The 26382-nt window shown below is 52.1% G+C and overlaps 6 protein-coding genes across 6 annotated transcripts; 3 read left to right on the top strand and 3 right to left on the bottom strand.

The window, feature by feature from the left end:
• Positions 1-2088: 2088 nt before the first annotated feature.
• On the bottom strand, positions 2089-2873 carry J4E83_003984 (uncharacterized protein; the record flags this gene model as incomplete). The annotated part of the gene is made up of 2 exons (XM_049330916.1): positions 2089-2728; positions 2866-2873. 2 exons carry the CDS (start codon positions 2871-2873, stop codon positions 2089-2091), a joined length of 648 nt encoding a protein of 215 aa, XP_049190333.1.
• A 760-nt stretch (positions 2874-3633) lies between these two features.
• On the top strand, positions 3634-5162 carry J4E83_003983 (uncharacterized protein; the record flags this gene model as incomplete). The annotated part of the gene is made up of 2 exons (XM_049330915.1): positions 3634-3729; positions 3792-5162. The coding sequence occupies 2 exons, from the start codon at positions 3634-3636 to the stop codon at positions 5160-5162; spliced, it is 1467 nt and encodes a 488-aa protein (XP_049190332.1).
• A 5690-nt stretch (positions 5163-10852) lies between these two features.
• On the top strand, positions 10853-12299 carry J4E83_003982 (uncharacterized protein; the record flags this gene model as incomplete). Its single annotated transcript, XM_049330914.1, has 3 exons — positions 10853-10886; positions 10940-11787; positions 11838-12299. The coding sequence occupies 3 exons, from the start codon at positions 10853-10855 to the stop codon at positions 12297-12299; spliced, it is 1344 nt and encodes a 447-aa protein (XP_049190331.1).
• Positions 12300-13736: 1437 nt separating this feature from the next.
• Positions 13737-15237, top strand: J4E83_003981 (uncharacterized protein; the record flags this gene model as incomplete). The annotated part of the gene is made up of 5 exons (XM_049330913.1): positions 13737-13807; positions 14046-14137; positions 14206-14578; positions 14759-15113; positions 15163-15237. 5 exons carry the CDS (start codon positions 13737-13739, stop codon positions 15235-15237), a joined length of 966 nt encoding a protein of 321 aa, XP_049190330.1.
• Positions 15238-18131: 2894 nt separating this feature from the next.
• On the bottom strand, positions 18132-19175 carry J4E83_003980 (uncharacterized protein; the record flags this gene model as incomplete). Its single annotated transcript, XM_049330912.1, has 1 exon — positions 18132-19175. One exon carries the CDS (start codon positions 19173-19175, stop codon positions 18132-18134), a length of 1044 nt encoding a protein of 347 aa, XP_049190329.1.
• Positions 19176-24661: 5486 nt separating this feature from the next.
• On the bottom strand, positions 24662-25820 carry J4E83_003979 (uncharacterized protein; the record flags this gene model as incomplete). The annotated part of the gene is made up of 2 exons (XM_049330911.1): positions 24662-25373; positions 25420-25820. The coding sequence occupies 2 exons, from the start codon at positions 25818-25820 to the stop codon at positions 24662-24664; spliced, it is 1113 nt and encodes a 370-aa protein (XP_049190328.1).
• Between the last annotated feature and the right edge of the window lie 562 nt (positions 25821-26382).

The following is a 26382-nucleotide window of genomic DNA, read 5'->3' as shown; positions in this document are numbered from 1 at the left end:
CTGCCGTACGTTTACACCATTCACTACAAGATGCACAGAGGCTAATGATACTGCAGAACGAGTACGCTCAGATCCTTTCCAAGCGCATCAACGACGCCAAGGCCGCACACGAGGAGGCCCGCAAGAGGAGGGCGTCTTCCATGAAGCACTAGAGCGTTATCATGAGTTCATGATTGGGTCGTGGAATGATTACATTGGCGTCGGCACGAAAATAACGGTGTGGGCTCCTGTATCTGAATGAAAACTTCGGGCATTCTAGGGAATAGGCGCTTCTCATACCACTGACTGCTTAAGGCAGTTGTCTCAATAAACAATTGCATCACTTCACGACCGCTCCACAATCTTCGTATCCGACATTTCCCTTGCTGATATATCTTATTACACTGCGCATCCTTTCGAACTTGTCTCACTGTCCATCTCGACCTTGCTGATCATAGCTTTTCCATCGTCATCGCTTCTTCCCATCGCGCCTACATCTTGCGATCACACAAGCTCAAGTTCTGCCAGGCCCATGTTTGCCTCAGCATCGCCCACCGGGTATCCTGAACACCATGTTTCCATACTCTTGTTGTTTTCCGTACTCCCTCTTCATATGATCAGCGCCACTATCTGATCCCCACGGATTTTATCCTCGTTGTACATCATATTGTCGCCGTTGGCACCTCACTCCCAATATCTAGCGCATGAGACTGGTCATCTGTATCCATTAAAGACGTCCAACTCCAGACAAACATTGAGTCCGGTGTCCGGCTCGCTTGCCAAACTTTGGCAAAGCAATCGCGATCCAACATGTATATATACTTAGCCTCTTTCACACGGCACTCCACCCTTCGCCAAAGCAATCTTCCCGATCTCAAGATACTGATGTCCAACCAATCGATGTACTCCGGCGTCAAGCCCAAAGAAGCTCGCATCTACATCATCGGTCCAAAACACTCGGGCATTGAAGAAATAGGCAAAGCCCTGCTTAAGTCAGACATAGAGTGTCTGAAGCGTAGTACTGATGTCAACGCTACCTGTCAACAGTTTCGAGCATCAGATGGCGAAGAAAGACTTAGCGCCCTCTGGAATGACACAGTATACAATGAATACTTAGAGGGCGGCAGGCTTCGGATTCCTGACGAAAATCTTGTTGTCATGGTTAAGATGGATCTGGACGTCGCTATGGATATATGGGCGACTAAACACGGGGAGTCTAGCACGGATGATCAGAGGAATCACACTCGTAAGGAACAGACCAGTGGATCGTTTCTCAAGAGCTTTGCACGAAAGATACTGAACCTCACGAAGCAGTCGCAGCCAGCCCAGGTTCAGATACAGAATGAGAGGAAAGAGGTTTGTGCGACGTATGTTAAAGAACAAAAGGAGGCTGAGAGCGTTTTCGCGGACATGAAGATGCAGCCAGGCACCCGTTCGTTGGAGGTAGATGGGGATGCAGGGGTCTTGGCTGTGGAGAGGATCTGTCGCGAATGGTGGACTATGCAGTGTGAGAATGGAGGGGACGCTTGATATGACTTTGTTGGGTGAGAGATAGATGATAGAAGGTGAGGTACTGAAGCAGATAGGCTTCCTAATCTTCATCTATGTGCTAGTAAGAGCAGTTCTACTATGTCTAAAACGTTGTGTTGTTTCCTGTGAAGCATGCAGAGTGTTGCATCTTACTCAAGTGCATCTCATATGCTTTATGTGCCTGACAAAGGCTGTGTTACTGATCCTTTCGCATGAATTCTCCAGACCCCCCAACGTCTATGCTACACACTTCTGATCGATCTGGGTGCATACAAGGCCTGGAGTGGTTAGATGGAGCTGACGTATGGTCAAGTCGCGTTTGGCGTGTCTAGATTGCTTGAAGCTATAATAGCGTATCAACAAATATTGGTACTGGGTTGTGTACTTTTTTATATTTCTATGGTGCATTCACATCGGTCGTTTGTATGTACAAGCAGACCGACGCATTCAAGCCTAGTCTATAATGTCGCGCCGCGCAATGCTGTCAGCGCCAAACGCCCGCCCGTGTGGTATCATTCGCCTCGTCGCATACCTAATATTGCACAAAGCAGATGCGCGTCTTTCGCATTCCCCCCTCGTCTATTCCAACTTTTTCAATTGCCTGTAGACCTTCTTATGTTGCTCCAAAAACAAGAACGTGAGCACGGTGTGCGGGCCAACGCGAATGAAGCTCGGTACCCAGCCCTTAAACATCCAACGGAAGCCTTCTGCTCTCATGGTGTCCGTGACAGTCTTCACTAGTCCTACACTCTCACTGGAGCTCATGACTTTGGTTTTGATGACATCTACCGGCGAGCATATCGTTGTAGCTACAAATCCAGCCAAAAATGATGCTGAGAAGTGTGTTGCGAGGTTATCTTGCAGCGGCGTGTAATTCAGCAGCACGCGCTTGAATCCGTCGTATGTTGCCAATTGTCCAACTGTCATGAGCACAGCTCTTGACGAGTTGGGCCAGACGCCTTTCCATAGACTTGCTACTCCTTCTTCCCGCGACATTCGTATTATCCCATCAATCGCGTTCTTGTATCCTCTCCGCTTTTCTTTCGGTAGTGCGGCATCGTGCTGCATCCGTACGTTCAAGATGTCTCCTGGGTTACCGGCGAATCCTCCGAGGAATCCTGATATGGAAGCCATGCCTACGAGCGTGAGGAACGAGGGTTTCGTGTCGGCGGTCGTCATGCGGTCTTTGAGGGCTTCGTAGACACCGAAGCGTGTCATGCTATATGTCCCTTGGCGGAGCTGGGCTGCGGAAATCTATCGTTGCATTAGACGGGTCCAATTGGAATTGAATAGATAAGACGACTTACGCCCTTGTACAGTCCCAATGCGCCATCAGTCTTTATAACATGCTTGAACATTTGCATCATGTTCAACTTAACGCCAGATATCGTTTGTGTTTGTAACCGGACCTGATTTTATGAGTATACACAGATTGGCGCACGCGACAGTCGATAAAGCTACCTTGACTACTCAAACTATCAGCCACTACCCAGTGTTGCGCACAAAGCGGTACAAAGCTTACCAAGATCCAGAGGATGTGTAAAGAAAGTCGCAAAACAACTTGCGCTTCCACCAAACCAGAACGGATAGCGTATTGGCGTCTTCTTGAGAGGCTTCACATCTTCGCTCTTCCGTAGCTCAGGCACGCTCACGGGCTTCTTGACGTCCGCCATGTTGAAGGTGAAAGTCCGCGCAGCAACAGCATGTGTAGCTGGCAGGGACAGGGAAGCTGTAGCCTTAAAAGTAAGGAAGCCCGTAAAGCTTCGGTGGTAGTTGAGGGACCGAGAATTCGGCACGCGCGGACGTCATCGGCAAAACGTGCTGCTTCCGGATTTAAGCTCGGAGCTGGCGGGCTGGGCTTGGCGGCCCGCGTGGTTTTGAGGTCGCGAAGGTAACGGCGAATTTCATCATCAAAGATGCGAATACCACTTTCTTCTGCGGCGCTTTGCCGTCAATTAGGTCGAAATGTCCTATTTCGAGTACCACGGAGCTCAGTGTCGCCCTGGTCGTGGCGGCAAGCGGTGAGATATAATTCTTCTGGTGAGTTTGCCGTCATGTGACGCGGCTCGCGGCTTTCCATATCGCAGCGACCGTACTACTCCGGCGTTGAGCGAGTCTCAGAAGATGCAGAGGAGGAATATTCCTCTGTTCCACTATCGTCTTGATGGTGTTGAGCTGCAAATCCGCGTACTTGGGACGACGAAGAAGTTTCAGAGTGTGGTATCTAAGTTCTCATAGGAGCATTCCCGAAAGAAGTGCAGATAGAAGGACGAACGTATCAGACCGATGAATGGATGAACACACCCTCAACTATTCTCGACGCTATACCAAGACGCCTTCATCTGCAACCAGATCACCCTCTGACCATCACGCGAAAACTCATCGAATCACGCTTTCCGGGTTACAAGACCCATAACGCTCTTTTTCCTATTGTCACCACCGGTCAAAATTTCGATTCTCTCGGCTTTCCATTAGATCACATAGGTCGAAGCAGGACGGACACGTACTACATAAACAAGGAAACCGTACTACGAACACACACCTCGGCTCATCAAGCCGATACTTTCCGCAACAATGAGAGCGAGGGCTATCTCATCAGTGCTGACGTATACCGACGAGATGCCATCGACAGAAGCCACTATCCTGTTTTCCATCAGATGGAGGGAGCCAGGACTTGGGACCGTCAGCAAGCAGAAAAAGAAGGCAAGACACTTGCGCAGGTCATCTGGGATGATGTGGAGAAGATTCCCAAGCACGATGTTGCAGTCGAAGACCCAAACCCTCCATTCCACGCCGAGCGTAACCCACTTCAAACAGGACATTCGGCAGAAGAAGCAGAAGCCATGGCTGCACACCTGAAACGAAGTCTTGAGGATATGGTGGTCACGATCTTTAATGCTGCAAAGGGTGCTGCAGATACTGCCACGTCAGACGAGCCACTAAAGGTACGCTGGGTGGAGGCCTACTTCCCCTTCACATCACCTTCTTGGGAACTGGAAGTCTTTTGGCAAGGCGATTGGCTCGAAGTGCTCGGCTGCGGCATCGTGTCACAACCCATCCTGAACAATGCCTCGGTTCCCAATCGTATAGGGTGGGCTTTTGGCATAGGTCTCGAACGTATCGCCATGTTGCTTTACTCCATCCCGGACATACGTCTGTTTTGGTCAAGGGACTCTCGCTTCTTATCGCAGTTCAGCGAGCAGAAAGCCATCCGTCGATTCGAGCCTTTTAGCAAACACCCTGCATGTTTCAAGGACGTGAGTTTCTGGTTGAAAAGTAGCTCGAATGCCGCTGGTGGCGCCGCAGCTATTCATCCGCTTGCAGGAGGCAGTTCATCCACGACATCCCCCACCCCATCCTCTGCTCCTACAACCCCATCTGGCACGCCAATCCCACCAGCAGCCCCGGCGCCATCATCCTCCAGCTTCCACGAGAACGATGTGATGGAAATCGCGCGAGAGGTCTGCGGTGATCTTGTGGAGGATGTGCGCCTAACGGATGAATTCGTGCATCCAAAGACTGGGCGCAAGAGCATGTGCTACCGCCTCAACTACCGCAGCTTGGAACGCACACTCACGAACAAGGAGACTAATGAGCTGCATGAGCGGATGAAAGGCATGCTTGTGGAGAGGCTGGGCGTTGAACTAAGGTAGCGTTGGCTGGCTATGTTGCAAGATAGGACGGCGAAATCCGTACGAGTTCGCCATGTCCTATTCAGAATAGGAGGAAAGGAGTATAGTCTGGTGGCGGTGGTGGCGGTAAAACGGTACGGGAGTCAGGCCGCCACGCAAAAAGAACACATAGGAGATGTCATGAAAATAGCATAGCCACGCGAAGAGACAGGATTCTGTGATCTCGATCGGAATGTGGGGAAAACCGTCAGAGTGACATTGAGGGTGTGATAAAGAACGGAACGGAGCGAACGGACGACTGCCGAATGCAGGTGTGGGTGTTTGTGTGTGTAAGAGAGGAAACTAATGTCGGCTATCGATCCCTTCAATCCTAACGGCGATGTCCACTGCATGATGTGGTTTCTGGGTGGCCAGACTGCCTGAGCATGCAGGACATCACACCCTCGAAACTCTAAACACGACGATATCTGCCGTACGGATTGCCTGACATGCAAAGTGGAGGAGTGGGCGGCGCTTGCATGCTTGCGTATCTCCTGGACGCCTCTTCGAAGCCGGCAACTCACGATGTACAATATGCTGTAACGATAGTCGTAGTTCTAAATCAAACGCAACTCTACCATACCACAGTCTCTATTATTACACACTCAAATCACTGGTACTCGGTACTTCTAGGTCCCAGATTCGGCACCTCCCTGCTGCACCTCCGTTTCTTGTCGACGGCAAGCCTCATGCACGGCACCCCGCAAAAATTCCGATTGAGGAAGGAGTAAAAAACAAGTTACACAAGGTACCGTGCAGAAAAATCCTGTTTCCACACGCGAGCAGTCTGAACGTCTTTGAACAGCACTAACGCCTGATGTTGACAATGCAGCAAGAAAAAAGTTGGCATCACGTCAGCAAAATGCGCGTCTCAGGTTCTATAATTGTTGGTCGCCCTATATGCGGCTGTGTTATAGTTTGCAGTTGGTGGTGGCCAAGTTCACCGGCGTGTCCTGCAGGTCGCAAGCTGGTGGGGCAAAGGACCCTGTTTTCCCCCAAACCAATACCAAATTTCGACGCGGGTATGCGCCGTTCAAACTTACACGCTCGAGACGCATGCGATAAGACGTGACTTGCAGTTCGCAGCGGCATCCCAAGTAGGCAAACCCAAAATCGTCACGGACCCTGCGCCTTGCTTGCTTACCTGGGAACGCGCTTGTTGTTAGGTTGGCTAGACTAGCCCATAGATCAAAGCACGACATTGCCTTTGGCGTCTAAGTTTGGCGCAGGTTTGGTGTAGGTTTAGCCTGGCTGGCGAGCGGAGGGTCCCCTAAACTCCGACGAGGCTAGAAGAGACGTCGAAGGAGGCTTCTAGCTGCCATTCTTCCAAGGGCTACCTGGAGGCACTTCCGTCGCAAAGAAAGATGGGTGTTGCGAATGTTGGCTAAGAATTGGGAAGCTTTTTCGGGGTTTTGCGCAGGGGCTGATGTGGCGTGGGCGGAAGTGCTGGTGCGATTCTGCTGTTACTTTTGCGCCTCAGGCTTCCATGCGTCTTCGAGAAGCTCTCATTTTGGAAGCTTTGGACGGGTGAGGTCTGTTTGCTTGCTTTGTGGAACGTAAGCCTTCTGATGCTTTCTTTCTTCACATACTATTGTCCCCTCCTATACGTCTCATTCGTCGTATTGATGTCAAATTCGAGGAATTATGAAGTCTGTGTTGAGGCGGCTGGCTGATGTTCTCGAATTAAATGTTCTGTGCCACACGCATATATCGCCGTTGTATCATAGTAGGGGCTTCCTATGCCATTGTCGTACACATTAATAGCCGGTGCGAACAAGCAACTGCCGACCTCGCAGGTAGCGAAGGATCGCATCTGCTGTGCGATGTAGCATTTCTCAACGGCTGTTGCAGCATTTTGACGATCATCTCATGTGCATGGCAACTCGTGCCCGGGTACTCGTCCCGTAATAATCCCCCACAAACATCAAAATAGCCACACGCTATGGGTCGAGCACGATGGGAAGAAGTTGTTCTTGGAGAAGATCGAGATCGTAATCAGATCGACGATTGTTGAGTAAAGGCGAGTGGGTGACTTTTGCTTTTCGGTCTCAGGAGTTTGGTGTCTAGGCAACGGCCAGCTGCAAGGGTGTAAACTCTCGTAACGTTTGAGTATCAAAGTAAGAGCTGGGGAAATGTTCTCGCCGTACACGAAAGCTGTACTACCTTGATGCCTGCTGTGCTACCATATGACAGTACAATATGTTGCAACAAAGATAACGTTAATGAAGCGGATGAGGTTTGAAACGAGGTGACGGTGAGTCGTATTTAGCCAGCTTGTGTGTGATAGAGGTCCCATTTGAGCCGCATCAATTCGGCACGTTGTGGCGGTGGTTAAGTGTATGATTCGAGTGGGGCCATGAGAGCATTGAAGTCATTTCCTTATCGAAGCGGCATTGGAACACGGACGTGTTGTGCTTGACGTTGCGCCATATCCGCAATGCTCAATAGAGGCATCGGAGATGATGTTGGTAGCGATACGCAATAGCAGTGCGCTACTAAGAACAGATCATAACGGTTCGTGGTATGCTCTGAATCTGCACCTAATAGCTTAGTACGGTACATAACCCGGCGGGATTGATCATCATATAACTGCGAAAACGATACCTGCGTTCGGCGCAAGATAACAAGGCTATGGCGAGCAGTTCCCTTGGATTGTTCGAACGGAAGAAGGCCCTGTGCGTTTCCCTTCTTGGTGATCAGGCGAAGTGTGCCGACTCCCGCGCCTTGGATAATGGAGTGGCGCTTTTTTTCTCTCGAACCGATCGGAACCGGCACATAGCAATCAGAACGAAGGCACGCATTTTCGACGTGATGTCATGATATATGGGGAACGGCCTATTTCTCACATGTGCAGCGGGTTGATTCCTTCAACGCCCGATCGACTGGTGCTGTAGCAGCTGTACGCGAGATGATCTACTCGTAGGTAACGGACCAATATTGACTGCACGATGAGGACCGTTCGCTGCCTGCGAACCAACCGAACGTGATGATATGCAGCCTGCGCTCAGAACAGTCAGTCAAGAGCCAGGGTGCGATCGAGCCAAGACGTCCCCTTTCGGGGAAGATGGGCCAGGCGAAAGTATGAACAGCAAGACGAACCGCACACCAAAGTGCTTTTGATAAGGAACAGGCAAGACGGTAACCGCATGTGGTGCAAATCGGACGATATTGACTCTGCGAAAAAAGTTGGTGGCTCTCGTGCAGCAATCCCTTGCTGAGACTGGCCCGTTCACTGCGTCGCTTGGCGTGAAGTCGGAAAGCACTTGCATGCAGTCGGTGCGCGAAGGCCGAAATTCAGTAGCGCAACGTACCCAGCTATAGTTATATGCATATTGACGTGACGAGGCATCACCTTTGGAGAGAGCACCGTCACTATCATCCCTATAACCAGATAGGGAGGAAGATGAGCGAACATGTCTTTCGCATAATGTTTCGTGGGGGTCAACGCTCGGCTGAGGTGTGTGATAACTAGCCACCGCACGGATACCAGAGTGAAACGGCGTAGTAGGCTCGGGAGAAAGAGGCAGATGCGGCACTGCACGTGTTGTGTTGAAGCTTTTGTGGTCCGCAGCGGACGGGAATCGCAGACAAAGTGCAAAGCGGGTCTTTCAGATTCGCTTTCGTGCTCGCATCAATGTCGGCGTGAAAGGACGCAAGTTACGGTGCTGCTCGCGTAGGCGTATGAAGAAGGAAGAACTAGGCATGGGCACTAGTATGGCGCAAAGTTAAAAGATGGAGAGACAGTGTCAGGGACCCACGGCAGCTTGGACCAGGAATCTACCTGATCCCACGCAACCGTCGAGCGGAACCGGCAAGTGACAAACCACAGACCGAATTAGTACCAGACGTACGCTAGACGTGACTCTCTTCCATGAATCCTTCACCGAACGATGTTTTTGGACGTTCTCCGTGGGCAATTAAGCGACGGATTGCGGCCCCCGCCTATAGCTGCTGCGTGGGAGATTGGGACTCGATTTGTCGAAGAGTCGCTGAGATGACAGTACAAGTGATGTGAGGGGTCACTGACTGGAGATCATCGTCGTCGTCTCGAGTGCTGGCTAAGAGGCTGCCCAAACATGGGCTTCGGTGGAATATGCCGTCTCGCTCACGGTATTTGGCCGTCGTGGAGTGGAGCGGAAGCCCTTGCCAGGGCGGCGTTGAAGGGTCGCACCAACGCGTGCAATAAGCTTTGAGCGTCATCGTCTAGAAAAGCTCGTAGTTTTGACGAGTCGAGCGGGTGCAGCTGTGCCGTGATGACCCTGTTTCCGGCCCAGGGATGCCACGAGGCCGCTTCCGCAGCCAATGGCGCCCCCCTGCTAGTTCTAAACGTTCGCTTGCATCTGCCCTGTTCCTGAGGCGCTCCTGCCTCCCTCTCCCCGAACTCACTGACACCAACGTCTTCGCCGCGTGCCGGCCAGAGGCGCGCCGCTGCACAACCTCATCTGAACTGCGACCGAGTCCAATGCACTACGCCAGCACGGGGCACATGTTTTCTTCTCAACAACATGCACATCACTGGTGCGCCGTACCTCGCCACCAGGGCCATTATTCAGTCGCCAGCGACCGTTTAGCTGCGTCGCCCTGTTCGCAGCTGGTGGGCCGGCTTTCCTACCGCTTTGGTGCAGACCACCGGCATTGATAAACCGCCTGGCATATGAGCAGCCGGTCCGCAAGGCGACGATAGATGATGATAGTCGATTAACTGCATCAGGTCCGTTTTCGCTGGCGCTAGACATGTTCACCTGATGCTTCAGTCGCGCGCTGCTACTCGCCTCCACACTATGCTGCAGATCAACATGTTGCAGCCAAAAGGCACCGTCCGTCGCAACCATGCGCTGTGCTCGATGCTAAGGGTGGTGCCGCGCTGTCCATCGTGCAGATCACCCTAGGCATTAATTGCGTGATGATATAGCCTACCCCACGAATCGCCAGACATGCGAGGTTAGGCTCGCGTTTCACCCAACTCCCGCCAATCCCACCTGGGACGCGCCGCCGACAGCCTAGACACTTTTGCTGTTATTGGTACTTCGCGTCTTGCAGGGGCCCTCCTCGTTGCTGCAGGTATCAACACTAGTGCTTGTGAGCCACACTTAACCCGCTGCAGTGTCTTTTTTACCACATACATGCAGGGAAAGCCTTCATGTTTGACGTGCCCGCCTCCCGAGTCTCACCAACCTTGTACTTCAGACAGTGAGCCACGGCAACCTCAAACGTCCGTCATGGCACACATTGCCAATTGCATGCGCTCGGATTCCGAAAAGTCTCCCGTTTATATAACTCTAGAAACGTCCTCCAGGATGGTAAGCCACTCTGCTCCACTCCACATTGCAATGAACTACCATTTGCCCCGACGTTCACGCTCACTCAGAGACATTCAGGCTACTCGAGACTCCCAGTCGCCCACCATCTCTTCCCACTCTAAGAGCCCCTCGCTGGCAACCCTCCAACAGCCAAGCACCTCCAGATACCAACTTTGGCCATCTGCCAAAAGCCCTGTCGGATTGCCAAAGCACCCAGAATCTTCTGACAAGCTGGCTGCCCTTTCAGCTGGTCGTTCTGCCACTTCTCTCAGTGACACTGCCGTATTGCCTGAGAGCAGTCTACCCTTCTGGCAGCGTACTGGATCCTTGTCAAGAAGGAGGAAAGTCAGTGTACCTGAGCTTGGAAACACCATGACCACCGTTCAGGAAATGTCTATCGACTCTCGTAAGTGTGAACTGACATCTCTTCGTCCGAGCCATGGCTGATAATCTGTCCAGCAACCATCCCAGGGAGACCACCTCTTCGCAAGCTTTCTTACGAGGCTTTCGGTCACGAGAGATCGTGCAGTGCTCCCGGCTCCAACTGGAGGACAGGACCCTTCGGCGATGCAATGATGGCCTGTGTGACTGGTCCTTCCCCTGGCCCATCTCAACACACCAACGGCCCTATGTCCTCTGATCTGCCCAATGCTTCTGGAAGACCATTGTCACCAATCCTCAGCCCCGGTGCCACACCTAGACCTTATCTCAAGGTTCAGACCGCCAACATCGACGAAGAATCCGACCTGCGCCCACAAGTGCCGCCTAAATCGCCAGCCGTTGAACGCAAAACGTCTCCAGCCCCACTCATCCTGAACTCTAAAGCAAGCCGGCCACAGCTGACTACGCCTGCATCAATGAACTCAGGCGGTAACACACCACTGAGTGCGATGGACCTCCGACGATCGCCCAATGGCAGCATTCCCCTACCTACCCCACCCTCAACCTTTACCAATCCTTTCTATGCATCATCACCCGCCTCGAACCGAGGCTCACCGCGTACTGAGAGGAGAGATCCTATTTCATCGCAAAGTTCTACCCATAACCGAAACATGTCTGAATCGTCCATCATGGAAAGAGGTCGACCTAAGCGACGCAACAGCAAGAGAGATCGCAGCCGCACCATGTCAGAGGCCAACGGCTCTGAACCTACTCCTGACGCATGGAAACTGCCTGAAGGCATGCGTGTGCCAGAAGCTGCCAGACGTATGAGCGACGCCGACAAGAAGCTACTCCACAAGCAGGCCTATGACCAGGCTGGCAACTTCGAGGTGCTGAACAAACGTGACGTAGCATCACTATCAAGGGTAAGCCATTCACGGCACCATCCACATAACCAATGCTGACGTCGCTATAGGAACTCAGAGCACTCGACGAGCGCTGCGACTACCTTCGAAAGACCTACAAATCACTACGTGCCGGCCGCCAAAAGCTGCATGGCCGTATGATTGCTTATCTGAGGCGCGGAGAAACTGTCATCTTCTCACGCGAATCACTTCTCAAACAGGAAGAGGCACTGGCGGAACTGGACATCTCGATCGACGAGTTCATTCTGAAACTAGAGCAAGCCGAAAATCGGCGCTTGCGACTTCGGCAAAAGCTACTCGAGCACGTCGCGGCTGCTATTGTGCTCAACCCTAGCGCGCGGGATCAGGTAGCCGAAACTACTCCACCTCGAAGCCCTGTAAAGATCGACAGCCCATCTCGACATGAACGAAAAGAGACCGAGTCTATCAAGATATACGCCGACGGACACGTTTTGAATCTCTTCTCCGACATTGAGAAGGCCATCGGCAAGATGTGCGAGCAATCTTGCTAAGCGCCTCACGACATTCATTTCTTCTATCTTTCCATCATCGATACCCTCTTCCTTGCCTTGACGGCGTACCATTAATTTCGACCCCCGGACTTCTCACGACTTCCTTATCTGTACCATAACGGCCCAAGCATACTTTGCTCTTACCATTACTCGTTCTTTTATTCCAGGGTGGCCCCTTGACATTTGTCTATACAAAAGAACGCTCATACCATCGACATTCTGTTTTATTGTATACGTTGGCATATATACCCGAGCTTTTGCCCATCCTTTCTGTTCTTCGAAGTAGTCTTTTGCGCATCAATACTTTCTCTTACATCACGATGTCAGGAATGGCGATGACCATGTTGGGGGCGTTTCATGTTTGAGCTTTGACAAGGGCAGGACGCTATTGTGGCGCATCATGTATCTAGGTACTACCTGCAGGGGTAGATGAATCAAGAATGACATTTCAAAGCCAAGTGTTTCGGTCTCTTCCCAATAATCCTGGTGGCGCTGATCGTGCTTAGTGACCATGTCGAGACATCGTCATTTTTCCAACATCTTGCTCGGGCCTTGTGTGAGATTTCGCACTGACGGGCCTGGTCCGTACGGCGTCCAGTTTTCGTCTTCTAGGCCCGGGCTGTGACGTTTGCTGTCACGACGATAGTAGGTAATCTGCCTGCGAGCGCAGTGGAGCAAGTGCAGCTTCGGAGGAGTGCGCATTCTAGAGCTCGAGTTGTTTCACTGAGCTACGTACCGCACGTGGCTAGACTGGCGTCCTTGCTATATGATGCCCATTATAGGCTGTTTCGACGACGACATCGCAGCGTCTTGAGAGGTGTCCGGTGAAACGGGCATACGGTGGGGCTGGGAACATGAGAGGGGACTGCCCAGAGTATTGTTTCTATAGGTTGCCGGGGTGTCTATAGTGTTACGCGGGGATGCACAGTTGCGCACCCGCGCAGCAGTCACATCAATTTCCTTGCTCTCACCCTTGTTGAGCTGGAGACGAGTTTTGCAGAGTTTTCAACGTACATTGCGTCGATATCCATTGACCTGTGCAAAGATGTAGGACGCGCCCAGAACACACAGCGGGCCAGATACGGATCTCGGCCGCCGTCAAGTTTCAGAAGCCGATTAGAAGACTGCAAGGCCTATCCCAACACACGGCACGCATCGTGCATCGACTTCCCGCCATCATCGAGGCTTAAGGCATATTTGCCGTTTATCAGAAATGAAACTTCTTCAGCAGGTGCAAAGGTCGGCATATTGGTCGAGATAGAGCAAGTAGTCGGGTGAGAGGGTCCGCTTCCACCTGCCGCGACCGGACGCTCCAGTCTCTTTGGGTCGGCGCCACCTTTCTCCGCATGGTCCGTGCCCAGCGAAAAACCTCACTTCTTTGGGCGACGACGTGACTACCTGTAGAGAGCCATAATTTCCACCGTCACACTCACCACCATGGCTACCAACAGCATCAAGTTATTGACCGGCAACAGCTATCCCGAACTCGCTGCTCTCGTTGCCGACCGGTACGTTCAAGTTCTTCACTCCTGACGCTCTTTCGAGGCTGCGACTTGGCATGCAGCTGCCCAACGACTGCAACATATTTACCCCCACCATCATGCAATAGCAATAGGTATCGCACAATCCGCAAAGTCGCTCGGCTTTTCTTTGATGCTTTCTTCTTTTTTCTTCTGAAACCGACACAGAAACAGAGCCTCGGGGTGTTAAGCACGTGCCCCAACTGCATCGCTAATTGAGTCACAGGCTCGGAATCGAGCTTACCAAGATTCTGGTGCTCCAGTACTCCAACCAGGAGACCTCCGTGACTATTGGAGAGTCCGTTCGAGACGAAGATGGTATGCATCATCATATCTATACGGGATCGAGTACCGCTGCGTCTAGTGCTCGGCTTACCACAACGCAGTCTTCATCCTGCAATCCACACCACCAGGTGACATCAATGATGCTCTCATGGAGCTACTGATTATGATCAATGCATGCAAGACCGCTTCTGCGCGCCGCATCACCGCTGTGATTCCAAACTTCCCGTATGCCCGCCAGGACAAGAAGGACAAGTCCCGTGCGCCAATCACCGCAAAACTCATGGCAAACATGCTTCAAACCGCCGGTTGCAACCACGTCATCACAATGGATCTTCACGCCAGTCAGATTCAGGGGTTCTTCAATGTCCCCGTCGATAATCTCTATGCTGAACCCAGCACGCTCAGGTGGATTCGCGAAAACCTGGACGTCAAAGACTGTGTCATCGTCAGTCCAGATGCGGGGGGTGCCAAGAGGTAAGACCACACGTCCTATCTGCTAACAACCTCCCCAAGTCTTGGTGCCGAGTACGGCAGTGAGCAGTGGTACAACGGCGCGAACTCAAGACCCGAAGTCTTACTCTGTGCCATACTGAACTCTCGGACTGTCATCCGTAGAACGACTTCTAGAATGTGCTAGTACTAACGCATTTTCAGGGCAACCTCGATAGCGGATGGCTTGAACCTTGGCTTTGCCCTCATCCACAAGGAGCGCACGCGCCCCAACGAGGTTTCGCGCATGGTGCTAGTCGGAGACGTACGAGGAAAGACTGCCATCCTGGTCGATGACATGGCCGACACATGCGGTACACTTGTCAAAGCAGCGGACGTTCTCATCTCCGAGGGTGCAAAGGATGCGCTCGCGATCGTCACCCACGGCATACTGAGTGGCAATGCCATTGAAGCTCTAAACGGCAGCAAGCTCAAGAAGATCGTCGTCACCAACACCGTACCCCATGAAGACAAGAAGGAGCTGTGTGACCGCATCGAGACAATCGATATTAGTCCGACCGTAAGTAACTCCCTATACTTTGGAAAGGTGCCGCTCTAACGGCACACAGCTTGCCGAGGCCTGCAGGCGTACCCACAACGGCGAGAGTGTTAGTTTCCTCTTCAAGCACGCGCCCGTCGACTAAGGGAGGCATCATCATTCGGTCAACGGCAGTCTTCTAGCATATGAATTAACGGCGTCACTGGCGGTATAGGCGTTAGGATCAGCATCAGGACTTGGACTATTCTTCAGACGATAGACATCATGGGTCTATGAAGATCTGCAGATCGCCTTCAGATCCCGCATCTATTGGCGAAGCCACTGCTGCAGCATGAGGCGTCGCACTAAGTGCAATAATGAAATTGCACGTTTCTATAACAGCTTCTTTCCGCTAAACTCGTGGCAGGTGCTTCTAAACTAAATCCGCTGTCAGCCGGGTTGACATGCATGCGCAAGAGGACGCCATGGTGAGGCACTTGTCTAGTCCGTCACGTTGCGCGATACGAACTAGCGAGTTAGCTCCTTTTAGCATGGAGCAGATCGAACTTTATATCATCGTCAAACTACACTCTCCCCACGCACAAATAAGGTTTCAAGACCTGCGAGATCTCGCTGATCTTTACTGCGCATGCTCAAGGTGCGGGATCAATCACCGCTAGACATCGCTTACAGGCATGTACTGTACTATCACGATGCATGTGCGTCGTACGGGCTTGCGCGGTGACAGGCTTAACATGCAGCCACAACCAGCACCTTTAGACTGACATCAAACGATGATCGACAAACACGCGGAGTATTGTACTCTCCCGGTTAGTGTTACTTCGACAAGTTCGTACACCTCAGCCACCTCCAGATACGCTCCACATATCGCAGCCAGCATACCCCAAGGAGGATTGTGTGACCAAATGCGGTAGACTCCGAAAGCTCCACCTGCCACTACTCAGCGACCTCCTCCACCCTCAGGATTCAATCATTGTTATCAGTAATCACCTCAGATCCTGCCGAGTCAAGTCGCCTTTATTCCCCAATTAATTCCTACGACAGCCGACCCTCCGAGGAGGTTTCAAACCATGATGAAGATCACGATGCTCACTTTACCCACCGATCTTCCGCTCCGATCCGAGGGTGAAAGTGGTCCAAACGCGTTACTATGTTTAACTCGTGGGTTGAGCGGAGGTGGAATCTGGAGATATCCGTGAAATGCGGACTTTAACTTTGGGGTTTGACTATGATCGGACTTGTGGTTTTTGCATCCACCGATGCCGAAGTTCTGCCACCGCGTCGGCATGGCTAGTGCGTGGCTGAAGAACATGTTCAAACAAGCGTTCGCTGCTAAGCGGCTGCCCGTCCAGAACGGTTCCACGCGATGCAACGGAACTCATGGCCGCTTGTGTCTCGCCGCTCGTAAGGGCGCGCCAGTCGAGTGGCTGGGCTGCGCATTGCACTAGGAATGTGAGAGTTGTGATTTGGCTGTCTCAATGCGAATGCGAAATCCTATCAATTTGGCTGAGTTCGATGAGCACGTCAATTTTTAACAAGATGTCGCTGTTTTACTACGGTGAAGAAGCTTAAACATTCTCGCGATGCTTGGCAGCCATCGCGCAGGACGGTTCACCCCACAGCAGCACTGACCATCAGATGACCACCATCCCCATACCTTAAGACCCTTTATCAACGCTATCGCACGGCTGAATACGAATGCGAGGTCTTTCAACCAGCGTAGGTACGAACTACAGTTCTCTTTCAACCCCCTCGAATACAGTTTCAATAGCCTACACGGCTACCGAGCTGCCTCAAGAATTCACGCAGTCTACCCCTTACGACAAGGATATACCGCGTATGTACACGCGCGAGAGCACGCAAGTAGATCCCAAGGGTCCTCCGACATGCAAGCAAACACAAGGATCCAGCATCACGCACCACCAGCACCCCAGCTACCCATAAACTCAAAGAGCCGGAAGAAGCCAAACGAACGCACGAGACAATCCCACTCCCCAAAGAACCCCCCATGCTGCCTCGCATCGAAGACACAAGTTTCCCAGGTTCCAGATTCCCCAAAAACCCGCGTTGGAAAATTAAAGTTGTCCACACCCCAGAACGGACCGAGGGTGAGAACTTTATATGGCGCAATCGCGTGCGTCGTAACGCAACACATCCCTTCCCTTATCACATGCTTTCCGCTTTCCAACTCGCCGGATCGAGACTGCAGCCAGCCTCGTTACGGGTGCCATTGTGTCTCGAAATGTAGCGGAACCCCCGCGCCAGGGTCCAGGTGATAACTTTCCTTCGACGGTCCGAAATGGTGAACTTTGATGGTATTATCATACGATTTTTGGATTCTGGATCTTGACCTGAGGGGATAGTCTGGATCTTCCATTGTGAGTGAAGGGCCGATTCGGGGGGCGAATATTGTGGGCGGAAGGGGCAAAGGTGAGACGGTCTTTTGGGGTGGCGTGAGGTGGGGGTGGACCGGTGGAGGTGGGTTGTAAATGTATGAAGATGTTTCGGTGTAGAGGGTCATGTGGAGAAATGTGGTATCGTGGAAGTAAGGGTTTGTACAGATGTAGCATGGGCAAGGGAGATGCTTGTGCCTGAGGCCTCGTCACTGGGATGCGGCCTGTGGACGTAGAAGAGTTACTCTCGGTGTATATGGTGTGAATGTCAAGGAGCCTCTCTTCTCGATAGTTTGTGTGAGCTGTTATGAGAGTTGTGGCAGAAGGGCTGGACAAAAGGTCAGTGTTGTTCAGATGTGATGGTGTGGAACAAAAGCGCTTGCTCGGGAGATGTTGTGATGGTACACTTTGTACCACGCGGGCTTTTGGAGTGAACATCTGCATGTCATGTCTTGCATAGATGCTTGTTGCGAGCGACGCGATTGATCTTTCTTACGTAGACCGGGTCGAACAAAGTATATGTCTACGCAATAAGTTTGATAGTCATCACGTACCGACATTTTTCAGCATCAACGATAATCTTAGATACATTTACAGTGTCAAAATATATACATCTTCAACCCCTCTTTACAACGACTCTACTTCCTCACCAACCCAGCTCACCAGCAAGAGCCTTGGTCAGAAGCTCCGCCATCTCCGCATGTGTCGCAGCATTGGGATGGTAATCACAAGCAACGTCTGAGCCCTGCGATGGCATATCCACCAGACTGATCTTCGTGCTGTTCTTAAGTTGCGCAATCGCAGCGTTCAATGCATTCGTCTGCGTAGTCTTCTGTGCCTGACCTGCAGGATACCCGTCGCCAAGCATAGGCGATGTCAGAAGGAAGAAAGCAGCCTCTGGGTAGTGTGTCTTGATCGTCTTGACGAAGTTGACCATGGCAGCGGTGTATTCTGCCGGAACGATCGGGTCGCGGACGCCGGCTTGATAGCCAAAGTCGTTGGTACCAAGATTGATGACTACAGCATCTGGTGTGGCGTTTGCGGGAAACGTGTAGCTGTTCAGCGGATCGAGAGCGCCGTATCTGGTCCAGCGTTGAGGCATGATGTCGCTTGGATCGGGGGTGGGAGAGACGTAGTTTCTCGTTAGACCGATGCCGCTCCAGGCTATGATGTCGTAGTCGGCATCTAATGCGTCGGCAGCCAGGGCGGCGTAGGTCTTGGGGTTGTTCTCCACAGCGGCGCTGTTCACGCATGGGTTGACGCCGTCGAGACCGTAGCCCACGGTGATGGAATCCCCAATGACTTGGATCTTGCGCGAGGCGTAGATGTCTGGACCGAAGGTGCCGTCCGTTGTTACGTTGCCAATGGTTATGGTGCCATATGAAGCTTCTGATCGTTTCCGCAGTTCGACCGTGTGTTTGCCGTTGCGGAGATCAGCGGGTGTTTTGATGGAGGTGCCATTAACATCAGGAATGACAGTCGCTACGCCATCGATGGTCAATTGAGCACTGTTGGTGCCGCTTGTGCCCTCGATGCCGATGCTAGCGGAGGAACCTGTAAAAGTGAAGGATACGCCGGTTCCAGGCCATGTCAATTCTTGCGTGTCTGGATCCACACGGCCGAGGAAGCGAACAGCCGTGACATTGTCGATGGCTGCTAGTAGTACGAGAGGGGATACGGATAGCTTCATGATGAAATTTGATGGTTTGAAAGATGCGCGGCGCGTCGTGGCACTGCGACTACGCACGCATTTATACTGTGCAACATTGTACTTAGTATCAAGGCTAACACGGAGAACCGTTACTAATCTCGTAGAATAGTAAACAAGTTCCGGAGTGACCTGAATCGTGGCCTCAGAATAAATTGCACAGGACGAGAAAACCGGGTAGCCTTTGGAGAACTCCGCGATCTTTCTACAGCGACGATGCTACTGCATGTTGCGTAGCCGTAATTGGCCAAGCATTTACTTTGCGATATTGCGCATGACACTAGGAAAAGGTGGTAGTCAAAGACATTGAGAAGATGCGGGGGTACAGAGGTGGCTTTGTGGCAAGATGACCGTTGCGATGACGATCGCGGACCTGGTAAATGATGCACTAAACTGAAATGGGAATGGCGCGGAAGACATAAATTCCACGAACGAAGGCTATTCCCGTCCTTTAGTCCGAGGATATAGCTAAATGACGATGAACAATGCGCCTTCTGGCGCGTCATGCAAGAATCGGGGCTTGTGAGAGATGAGGACGAGGCTCTGAATCTCGATCGCACACTGGAAAATGCCTTCTCTGCGCTTCGGCGTCAGACGAAGCATCGGCACCACTGACATGGGAAGCAAGATTGACAAGAGAGCATGGTATTCTCTAAGATAAGAACTACACCAACGAAGTCTGCTCCCAAAGTTCTCAAGGTGACGTTTCCATCCACATGGACCTCAAATTGCGACGATTAACATCCAGCCCATGAACCCCAGGGATCATTTACTTCTCGCGCAGTCGCTCCTGCTACTAATGGTATGTACGCATCGGACAAGACGATGCGCGGGCGTTGACGCGGTCTTTCAGTTCCTGAATCTCGGTGTGTTGTAGATTCAAAGGACACGAGACAGGTAACCGAGCTTGACCTGTGCGACGCCGTAGGCATAACGATAGGATATGAATGAATGCGAAATGATAGGGAGCAGACCCCTCAGATCTGGAATTGACTGGAGCAGATGCATGGCTAGAACGAGGATATGGATGACAGTCGCTGAATGCTGATAAAGAATGGAGTTGTTGAGAATGAAGGTAAAGATGCGAACCCACTCGGTAGTGAAGAATTTGGAGAGCACAGTGTGCGGCCCGAGGTATAAAGATGGAATATCGATATACGAAAGGCGATAAGAATGATGTGGTAGCTGGAATTGGCACGCGTAGCTGACGCCCTCCGTGATGAGAAGCTGCTCCAGATGAAAGCGATGGCTTTAGCGCGCCTTTTGTCTCCATGGCGAATGCGCATGTGTTTAGAGGTTGCGTGTTATTGCGAGCAGGCTCTAAGTGTCACTACGGTGACAAATCGGCTCGTTGGTCCTGGGACTGTGGAAAGGCAATACTCTCGCGTCTGTGTTGTGCTCCCTATCAACTGTTAGCATGATAGTTAAGCATGGATCTTCGCGCACTTACCTCGCCTTCCTGGCCAACGCCAAGTTCCTTGGTTACGAAAGCGACGTCGGTGAATGGGGGAAGGCGACGAAAATGATAGTCGAGAACTGCGTTTTGGCGATCTGCTGTAGCCAGGATGCGTTGAATGATGACAAGAATAACGATAATAGAAACGAAATCGTCGAAAGAATGTGAAAGGATAGCGGAATAATGCTGAAGCCAGATTAGTCAAGCACGGAGAGATGCTAGGTACAACGCGTACTCTCTCTAGATGAGGAAGCGCGGCTGGAAGGGAAACTTACAATGAAAACTTGTCATCCGAGCTTCGATGAGGAGTGTCCACTGGCTGCAGTATTGGTGATGGTGTTGAGTTGGTGCGAGATGGTATTGGAGTCGAGAGCTCCAAACAGCGAAGATATTGTATTGATGAAGATGGTGATGATAGGAATGTGATAGCGATGAAGGAAAAGCACCAGTCGTAGACCGATGGTCGGGGCCAAAGAATAGGATGAAGGTGACGGCTTCGAGTGCATGCACAGCGTTTTCTTCGTCCCTGTTGGAGTTCTGACGGGTAACCTTGAACTCTTGTTAGCATGGTATCGGGTGGCTCGGCAAGAAAAACCAACAATGTGAGCGTTTGCGAGGTTGTAGTAGTAGTATTTTTGATATGGCGTAAGAATGTTGTTGAACAATGGCGATGATGATAGGAAGGAATAGTTGATGACGAGAATGAGGACCGTCCTAGAAGAAGGATATCAAGAATATGGCAATACGATGGCGGGACGCTGGAATATTGAAGTTGGTTATGAATAATGAGATACCTAGCTATCGAATGAGACGTACCTCGAGTGTCGCGGATGGGACAAGGGGTATCAGCGCAGCGATAGCGCCTGTTGCGCTGCCTGTTGTTGCGCTGCCTGTTGTTGCGCCATCTGCTGCTCGCGCACCTTCTGCATCTCCAGCTGTTCACGTTGCACGAGCGCGTTCCTAACGATCTCAGTCTGCTGAAATCGACACTGTAACGGCTGAGGTGAAACGGTTGACGAGAAAGATGTCGATGGCTTTTGAGGATACATGTTTCGAAGAATGAGGATGAATGAGGTAGAGATGCCGTAATAATACTAAGAAACAGTCAGTAAGACGTAGCGAAGCTCTAGAGTAAGAAACATACAGTGGTAACGATGTTGCCGAAAATGCACTGGAAGAATCCGACATCCTCGATAGTGGTGTCGTGATGATCGATGCCATGTCGGTCCTCGAGTATCTGACTTCCTCTAGGGCAGTGTTGCCAATGGAGGGATGAACAAGGTAAAGATGTCGTAAGAATACTAAGAAACAGTCAGTATGGCACAGAGAAGTTGTAGCGTCGGATGCATACCGTTGTAGCAATGCTTCCGATAAGAGCGATGTTGCATTGTGGATACATGAACTCCTCTAGGAAAGTGTTATCGATCATGGATTGACCTCGTAGTTGCGTCAAACCGTGGTGTTCTTGTAGAAGCCTTCGATCGTGGCAGGATAAGAGCTGGCGGGGGAACGATGGCGATATCGATAGACTGGATAAGAATGTGCGAGATATGGCGGTATGAATGTCGTAATGATACTAAGGAACAGTTAGTATGACATGGAGAGGTTCCGGGATCAGATACATACTGTCGTAGCGATATTGTCAATGGACGACTGGTACGAGACCAACGTGCTCATCCAACTGGGAAGAGGTACAGTGATTGCACTTGACCTTGGCGTAGCAGCGCTTGCCTTGGTAGTTCTCATTGGTGTGACTATAATTGCCGCAACGAAGACAGAAGAGGTCGCTACCCCAGCCCTAATCTTGCGCCTGGCTAAGCAACTCGAGGTAGAGACTGCTCCGTACTTGCTGTACTTCTGGAGCTCGCTGAATACGTTGAGGCTGTGCTGTGTGTGTTCTCGTCCGTAGCGATGGAGTGATGAAGATGTGGTGACGATATGATAACGATAGAGACAGAGTGTTGAGGCGTCGTGGTGATGAATGAGAGTTGGAAGCAATATATGAGGATAGAAGTAAAGATGATTGAGAACGAAGAAGAATGGGTCGCATCCCAGAAGAGTGGTGTGGAAGAGATGTGGTGAAGGACGGAGGTAGAATGGGAGCAGGTAAAATAAACAAACAAAGAGTGCAACGGGGCATGTGAGGAGCGAGCTTGTAGCGTGCCTGACATGTGCTACCGAGAAACATGTATGCACAAGAAGTAGCACATGGCCATTGACTGTCAGTAACGACTGTATATGCTGCTTCGATGCGCAGGAACCACGGGGCACTAAGCATCCACCAGCATACGCACGAAAAGGTTCAGCATGCCAACAGTCTAGATCTGAGTCGTAAAATCATCAATTGAACCTGAACGAAAGCACCAGTCTCTCACTCAATCCTTTTTCAAGCCCCTCCTAAACCTGCGGAACTCTCAATCCCCATCTCCCCAATTCACATTCCTACAACACCTTGAAGCAAACATAGCTCAAGAACTTATCATTCAAATCACCCTTGTCCGTACTCCTCAGATCTGCATTACCGGGCCAGCTCAAGCTGAGGAAATCGGATTCAACGCCAGGAGTCTTGTGGCAAGAATTGTTGCTGTTAACGAAGGTATTAGCTAAGGAACCAGAGTAGAGGAATTGTTAGTACATACGTGAAGAACTCGCACAAGAACCCGGGATCAGGTCCAATCGAAGATTCCCTACCAGACAGTTGCGCGCAGTCGATATCTGAACCGCCTGGTTTGGTGAAGTGGTGCGAACATGCGCCATTCCAGTTGATGTCATCGCAGACGTAGACGCCGGCCAGATCTTCAGGCACGGGAGACACGGAAGCTGATGGCGCTTCTGGCAACGGCGTAGACAAGGTCGCTGTTACAGTGACCATGGTGGTCGTCATGACGATATCTGATGCTCTAGGAACAGGAGTCAGAGCCGGGGCAGGCGCAGCGGAAGAGCTCTCGGCGTCGCCTCCAGCGCCTAATAAGTCTCCTAGGCCGCCCAGAGGACCGCCTCCGCCCAGAACATCGCCTCCGCCTAGAACATCGCCGAGGGGGAGGCCTTGTCGCTTTGCAGCTGGATGTGCAGATTCTGGGACGTATTCTGAGGGGATGAAAGGATGACCTGGGCTCGGGGGCAGACTTGCGGCGAGGGTGGTGCCGGTTATGAGGAGGGTGGTGAGGATGGATGTGTACATGATGGACGATTTGCTACTGTCAAAGTAGAGAGATTTGATAGGTCTGAAATGTGAATAGGACGCGCGTTGTCTACAGAAATTATAGAGATTTCCGGTCTACTTGTACTTCTCGTGAGTTGTACGTCTCGTGGAGGTGAGAGCATCTTTCTTCCCAAAGCAATATGAGACGGCAATTTCTTTTTCTGTGTATCAACTGTCACGACACTTGCTCCCTACCGGCTCCGTGAGACTCGGCGGGTAGAGTTGTGTAACAAAATGCCCGGTCGCACTGATCACCTGCAGTACGCGACCAGGCTGCACGTAGGCTGCGTGCATCCCTTCGAGGACTTCTGCGGAAACGTAGTCTTCAAAAGTGCGGGTGGTGACTGGGAGGCGCTCGATTATGTGCGCATGAGAGATGTATGTCGACTGAAACGCAACGGCAGTGCTGAATCAAGTCGAGTACAGTTGAGCACTTGAGTGCGCATTGTTGATGAAGTGCCGTTTCTGGCACTGGCCCGCTGCGTCGCGGCAACGTCTTTCGCAAGGTGCAACAGCCGGCGGATGGAACGATGGACTTGTAAACAGTCGACTTACTCTATTCTGATAGTAGACGATAATTGGGTACAAGAATACTGACAAGTCCCTCCCGAGTGGTGGTATCATATGCGCTCCAATAACGCGACCAAACAAAGCGCTGTAACGCTAACAAGACGCCGCCGCAATGTCCCATGCCCAAAACACCGAGGACTTCTAGGTACTCGGTGGAGAAGGAGAGGGGCCTGCTGCCACGGGTATATGAACGACGAATGGTAATCAAAGCGATCTAAGATATCCCTGAGAGCGAGTGTACTACGCCCCTGACCTCTCGGGTGCTTCTGGTCGGTCCGGCTCGTAGTTTGTCTCGCCCAGTGACTCGGTAGGTCCAGAGACAGAAGGCGCTGACGGAGCAGCGGCACTTGGACCCCGAGACGCTGCCGCGTTCAGGCGCTGGTTCAGAGCCTCTAGAGCGAGAGCACGTCTCCTTTCCGCCTCGGCACGTGTGGCTCCTCCTCGACCGCCCTTGCTGTTGGGGTTCATGATGCTGGGTAAGCCCCCTTCAGCCCGGGCGCTCGCCTGTTCGTTGCCTGCATCAATATCCTGATCTGAGAAGGGTATGCACACTTTGAGCGACACGAGTGTGTTGTAGATGCCGTCGGAGAGGGCGCCAACGGGGGTTTGTATGGGCTCCGGGAAGAAGTGGGCAAACGAGAAGGTGTCTGAGGCGTCACCGCGGATGACAGAGCCGTCGCCAGTTGCAGTAGACGACAGTGATGGGCTTATGCGGTAGAAGCGGAGGTAGATCCAGGCAGTGAAGAAGCCGAAATATGCCAGAAACATGGCTGTCTCGGTACCCAGTATTATGCCGGAAATTGTGTTGGTGAGGAGGAAGATGGCAGGGAAGTGCTTGACGCGCATGCGGATGAGGCCCTTTGCGATGGCCACGGTGTGTTCGGGCACGAGCTGCTTGAAGGAGACGAGAAAGCCGGCTTGGATGGCAATGCCGCCAGAGATGGTCGTGCGCCTATGCTTGGTCAGTACAGTGCATGGGAAGAAGGCCGAGTGCTCACATCAGAGAGGTCTTGCCCATGACCAGGTAGCCGACGATGTAGAGCAGATAGGCGAGCATGTTGGGTATCATGGCCACGAAGAGCATGAACTTGGTGAACTCGTGAGACCCCCACGCTCTTTCCAGGTAGCGCCCGCCATAGAAGACGGTGAGTCCGGTGGTGATGAGGCCGAGGAGGTTCTGCTCCACCACCGTCGCCAGCGCGAAGACCCAAGGATACCACGGCACCGAATAGCGGGGGACGATGGTGAGCCACGGGACGCCGTTTCCCACGCCGATGATTGGCTTCTCGATCTTCTCTACCAGGTTGGCGTTGGGTCGCAGTGCGAAATTTACCAGCGTAAAGAATACGACGGCCGCCAGCACGCCCCGAGTGAGCGGGGGCAGGTTGATGCGCGCCATGGTGGGGAGAATGCGGCGTCTGGAGGCGGGAGGTGAGGCAGTCGGGCGTCCTTCACGTATCGGCCCGGGCAGGTCCAGACGGGCGGTGGAGGTGTCTTTGGTGAATTGAGCATGCAGGCGTGGGAGCGTCTGCATGTGTCGACGGCAGGGATCATGAACGACGCTCGGACGGAGATCCTGTGGGGACTAGCGGCCGCCAGAGTGCTGAGTAGTTGCAGGTAGCCTTCGATCCTCCTACCAGCTCGACGACGACCACCACCACGAATCGCGCACCCAGCACGCCCCGCCTACCACCGACCCTACGCACTCAGCTCCCCGGCGCATGCAGCGCGTACAGGATGCGCCATGGCGGAGACTCTCAGCAGCAACGCGATGAACTATCTCGGTACACGTCCCCAGCCCACGCCTCTGTTGGCCTGCATGACTGACGTCTAGGTGCAGTATGGCGATATCTTCAGGAGGCCGGATTCGGTAATGCCGCCCTGCAACTCTCGCGATGCTGGATCCGCGACCCCGACACGCTGCCCTTTGCGAAGAACATCGAGCAGCACGCCCTCATCAG

The sequence above is a fragment of the Alternaria metachromatica genome (assembly GCF_023757995.1).
Source record: "Alternaria metachromatica strain BMP 0045 chromosome Unknown scaffold_6, whole genome shotgun sequence".
Taxonomy (NCBI): Eukaryota; Fungi; Ascomycota; class Dothideomycetes; order Pleosporales; family Pleosporaceae; genus Alternaria; species Alternaria metachromatica.
The sequence above is the reverse complement of the archived record's forward strand: the minus strand, read 5'-3'. Positions and strand labels throughout refer to the sequence as shown.